The sequence below is a fragment of the Crocodylus porosus genome, unplaced genomic scaffold (genome assembly GCF_001723895.1).
Source record: "Crocodylus porosus isolate Cpor-Errol unplaced genomic scaffold, CroPor_comp1, whole genome shotgun sequence".
In the NCBI taxonomy this organism is placed as follows: Eukaryota; Metazoa; Chordata; order Crocodylia; family Crocodylidae; genus Crocodylus; species Crocodylus porosus.
Genome location: NW_017728906.1, coordinates 171,664,760 through 171,669,895, shown reverse-complemented (window position 1 = coordinate 171,669,895; position 5,136 = coordinate 171,664,760). Strand labels below are relative to the sequence as shown.

Here is a 5,136-nt window from a genome sequence, read left to right as displayed (position 1 = left end):
CACTCGTATGATCAGGGGACAACAGGACAGGCCCTATGAGGAGAGGCTATGGGACCTGAACCTGTTCAGCCTCCAAAAGAGAAGGCTGAGGGGGGATCTCGTGGCCTGTTATAAACTAGTCAGCGAGGATCAGCAGGCATTGGGGGAGTCCCTGCTCCCCCGAGCACCGCCAGGAGTGGCCAGGAATAGCGGTCACAAGCTGGCAGAGGGTAGGTTTAGGTTAGATATCAGGAGGCGCTACTTCATAGTCAGGGCAGCTAGGGTCTGGAACCAACTTCCAAGAGAAGTGGTGCTGGCTCCTACCCTGTGGGTGTTTAAGAGGAGGTTAGATGACCATCTTGCTGGGGTTGTTTGACCCCCAGTACTCTTTCCTGCTATGGCAGGGGGTCAGACTAGAGGATCTGCTCAGGTCCCTTCTGACCCTAGAAACTATGAAACTATGAAAATGGACAACTCTTTAAAAAGCTGACTTGTATGTATGTAGCGCCCCCATCCTTCCCTCACCCCCCCCAGTCACTGTTGTGCCCAAACTCCACTTAAGTTCAGCTGCAACTTTTTTTCAAGAAAGCCTGCAAAATCAGAGACTTAATCCTGCTCCTATTGAATTTTATGCATATGGGTCATGTCTACACATGCATTATTGGGCCATAATTATGGCACATTGAGTTTAGTACCTGTAATGACAGGTACTAACTTAAGGTGCCTAATTGGCACTACTGTGCAGTAGTGCTGGTGCACATCTTTTAGGTGATGTTAATTCTCAGTAGACTAATTTTACTGCACATTAGCACAGCTTTCACCGTGATGTGCTAATGCATAGTAGAATTAGTTTACTGAGCTTTTAGCATCTCATGTAGACGTGCCCATGCTGCAATTTCCTTTAGTAGGATCAGAATAGGACCCTAAACCCTAGAAGATCACCATGTTACTTTAGTCATTTTTCCCATAACAGGCTGTAGTCTATGTTTGTGAGTACCGACTTGTAAGACTGTTACAATTTACTGTAGGAAAGGGCCACATACCAGCACGTAGCAGGAAAGAATGTTGCTACACGTGTTTAATATGACTAAAATTGTTTCCCATTACTTTCTCCTATGAGATCAAGGATCAAACTAAAATGTATAAATACACTGTCAAGTAATTTTTAACAAACAGATTAAAATTATTCTAGAAATGTTCAGATACTTTAAGATGTGCACTCAAATTTTACTTCTACTAAGCATTCCTTCCAGCTGGCTTAAGCTAACTATGTGTCAGTCTAAAACACTGAGCTCTATACTAGCCTATTGTTAGGCTACAACATACAGGGCCAAAATGTGATGAAACCATAATTCTTATTTTCTGAAGTAAAATTGTTGTGTGTTATACTTTCTGAGGTGTGTGGTTTACTTTCTCTCCTCCTTTAAGCAATTTAAGATGTCAAATGAAAAATATAACTAAAGATATTCAAAAGAATCCATGTGCTTAAAAACATTGTGTGGTCATCGTTGGCAAATACTAGATCAAAAGTTAAACTAGACACTTCCTTACAGGTCAAGAGTTGGGGGGAAAAATGGAAAGATGAAGCTCAGGAATAATTAAATCTACTATGGGGTTATCCAAACTTTGTCTAACTAAAGGGCTGCATTGGCAATTTGCCATGAACATAAAGGCTGCCCTAATTCATATTAAATGGAAGAGACTGCAATCACCCTGCTCTGTCAGGTTGGTCCACAGAGATGACAGGTGCCGCCAGGCCATGTGCCATTCTCATAGTCAGGGAAGTGTGGTTTAAGAGAAAGGAAAGAAAGCAGGACCTCAGAGTTCACACAGGGGAAAGTGGAAGTGAAGGCAAGGGTAAGATGAAAGATGACAGGCACAGGAGCACAAAATGTGCTAATGTTTCTCTTGGGAGAGCATCAACATGAGGGTGCATGCCCAGCTGCCACTGACACCTGTCATCTGTGCAGGCCTCCCATCTGGATGGCACTGAGAGTTCTGTCACTGACATCAATGAGTGCAGGTTTGGTCCCTTGGCCCACGGGCTGTGCTTCAGCCACCCCTGACCTACTAGAAAATGTCAATATTTATCCCCACTACAACTCACAGAGTGCAAGAACAGCAAGCTTCAAAGTTTGGAACCCCAGCCTCCCCCATCCCCTGGCCTGGGGTCTGGTCTCCCTCCCACACCATACGGTTCCCCATTACACTTTGCTTTTATCATCTGCTTCTTCCAGCACTGGAAACCAAGCTACACAGCCAAGTCATCTGACCTGGCTCTGCTGCTGCTGGACTTACTAGCCCTGCTTAAGCGCCGTGTGTCTATGAGCAGCGCTGGATCAGGCATCTCCACTGTGGTACAGGCAGGTGACATGGGTGATGCAGGCAAGACAGGTGAGGCAGGTGATACAGGAGAGGCAGGTGAAACAGGCCTTTCCTCCAAAGGTTCCTCTTCCCCTTCTATATCCCACTTGCTTCCACTTCCCCCGCTCAGGCTGGTGCTGCTGCCCACACTGTTGGCTGCTGCCACAGGTAGCTCTGGAGGCGGTGGTAGTGGTGGCTGCTCAGCTGGCTCCTCTGTCTCTGGAAGCTGTTGTCGGACACTGCTGGGGGTAGAGGAAGCTGCGGAGCTGGAAGGCGGTGGCTTCTTCTGCTCCTCAACTACCATGTTGGCCCAGTTCTGCTCAGCAGCTGAAGCTTGGCTGCTGGCATTCAAGTAATTGATGACAGCCAGCGTGGGCGTTGGGATGGGGGTTGGCGTTGGGATTGGTGAGGAGGTTGGGGTGGGGGTGGCAGTTTTCTGCTGCTCCTCAGCAACTGGGGGAGCCACAGGATAGCTGGCCACAGAAGGTGAGGCAGATGGTCGTGCCTTAACAGGGGACTCAGCATAGTAAGGTGGCACAGCAGCTGGAGTGAGCAGAGGGGTGACAGCTCGGGTGTCAGGCAGAACAGGCGGTGCAGCATGAGCTGTTATCACTACTGGTGGTGGTGGAGGCATGGATGCAGGCTTGGCATCTCCTTCTATTATAACTGGTTCCACAGCTGTGATAGTGTCAGGGGTGTAGTGGTTGGTCATGCCCTGCTTGAGCTTCTTCCATCCCAGGTGGTAGATCTCAAGCATGTTGAGCAGCAGTGAGACACAGGCCACCACCAGCATAAAGATGATGAAAATGGTCTTCTCAGTGGGCCGAGAAATGAAGCAGTCCACGATGTTGGGGCAGGGCCAGCGGCTGCAGCGGTAGAGAGGCTTCAGCTCAAAGCCATACAGGAAATACTGGCCCACAATGAAGCCCACTTCAAAAAGAGTTTTGAAAATTATGTTGAAGACATAGGTGCGGAGCAGGGCACCCCCAATGCGGATCTTACCACGCTCATCACGGATCGGTAGCTTCTCTTTCTTCTTGGGAGGTGGCTCCTTTTTGCTGACACAGTTGTTGTTGCCTCCAGCTGCTGTCCCCAAATGGATGATGTCTTTGCAGCTCCCCTTCCTTTTCAGCTCTTCCTCTTTCTGTTTCTTCTTCTCCTCCATGCGCACAATGTGGAGCACGTGGCCCAAGTAGATAAGAGTTGGAGTGGACACAAAGATGATCTGCAGCACCCAGAAACGGATATGGGAGATAGGGAAGGCTTTGTCATAGCAGACATTTTCGCAACCAGGTTGCTGAGTGTTGCAGGTAAAGTCCGATTGCTCATCTCCCCAGACCTCCTCAGCAGCAGCTCCCAGCACCAGGATTCTGAAGATAAACAGTACGGTCAGCCAAACTTTGCCAATGACCGTGGAGTGCTCCTGTGCATTCTCTAATAGTCTCCCCAGAAAGCTCCAGTCACCCATTGTTCCAGACTCCTAACCTGCAAGGAGAACAATAATAGCAATATTAGTCAAAGCAGACAGAGGCCAGTCTCCAAATAAACAGGTGAATATATATTTTCTTGCCAACATGTATTTATTGAAATATCTATACATTGGGGAATGTGTCTGCTATTACTAAGTAGCCCGTGCATACGTGTTAAGAATTACATATATAATAGGGGTGTGTGAAATGGGCCCTATCTGATTTGGATTCAGCAAGAATCGGGGATGGTGATTCAATTCGTTGATTCAGATCACTGTTCCCGATTTGATTCGGCCGAATCCAAAACTGAAGTTTCAATACTGATTCAGAGAATCAGTGATTCGGACACAGACACAGCTTTAACTGTTTTTTCCATGTACCTTGAGGTATCAGCATGGCACGTGAACACTGCGATGCTAGGTGGGATGGAGCATCCCACAGAAGGGGGCAGTACCACATACTTGGTGGCAAACCTGGAAGTGGACCAGAAGTACTTCTGGGTCTTTCAGGGAGTGTGTGGGAGGACCCTCCCCCCCAACGCCACCCCCCAGCTTGGCAATCGGCAATGGGGGGTCCTCAGGTACCCCCCCAGATGCAGGAGGCACTAGTCACTGAACCAGGGGGACACCAGGGGGGTTCTCTTGCATGCTCACCAGCAGACTTGGAAGTGGACCAGCAGTGCTTCTGGTCGACTTCCAGGTCTGCTGCCGAGTGTTCTGGGGAGCCCCCTATGCTTCTGTCGGATACTCCATCCGCCCCAGCATCACAGCATTCTTGAGCTGCCAGCTAGCGAGAGAAAAGACATTTAAAGCTGTGTCTACATCCAAATCGTTGAATCTTTCCAAATCTCTCCAAATTGATTTGGAGGTTCCAATTTGACTCAGAGAGATTAAAGGGTCTCCTGATTCGATTCAGATTTGGAGATTCAGCCACCAAACTGAGCCAAATCTCCACTGAATCAAATCAGGGACCAAAGCTTCACATAGCCCTAATATATAATGTGTCAGCGATGACCATAGGTATATGCAAGTAGTGAAATTCATTCAGTTAGGATCTTACACATGATGTGTACTGGGGTAACTGTCTTGGTATCATTGTAGGCAACACAGACTCAGACCTCTAATTGCTCATACAAGGATTTAAATATCAAAGTCCCTGCCTACTGGCTTCTTTGCTTCCCATATCTCAAATATGCATCTAATTCTTCTTGCCTGTTTTTTTTTGGGAAAAAGCGAGTACCCAACAAATTAATGAATCTGTGATTAAGTGTTAGTCAAGTGTTAGTCAAATGTGATATGAACTTGGCTAACCTCATTATTGTAAT

General features: G+C 47.5%; 1 protein-coding gene across 1 annotated transcript; it reads right to left on the bottom strand.

The window, feature by feature from the left end:
* Nucleotides 1–800: 800 nt before the first annotated feature.
* On the bottom strand, nucleotides 801–3,826 carry GJA3 (gap junction protein alpha 3). Its single transcript, XM_019530205.1, has one exon. It carries the CDS (start codon nucleotides 3,809–3,811, stop codon nucleotides 2,231–2,233), a length of 1,581 nt encoding a protein of 526 aa, XP_019385750.1. The 5' UTR covers nucleotides 3,812–3,826; the 3' UTR covers nucleotides 801–2,230.
* Nucleotides 3,827–5,136: the final 1,310 nt, after the last annotated feature.

Bases quoted from the DNA above. Each gene is read 5' to 3' on its own strand.
- GJA3 (XM_019530205.1), bottom strand. From the start codon at position 3,811: ATGGGTGACTGGAGCTTTCTGGGGAGACTATTAGAGAATGCACAGGAG.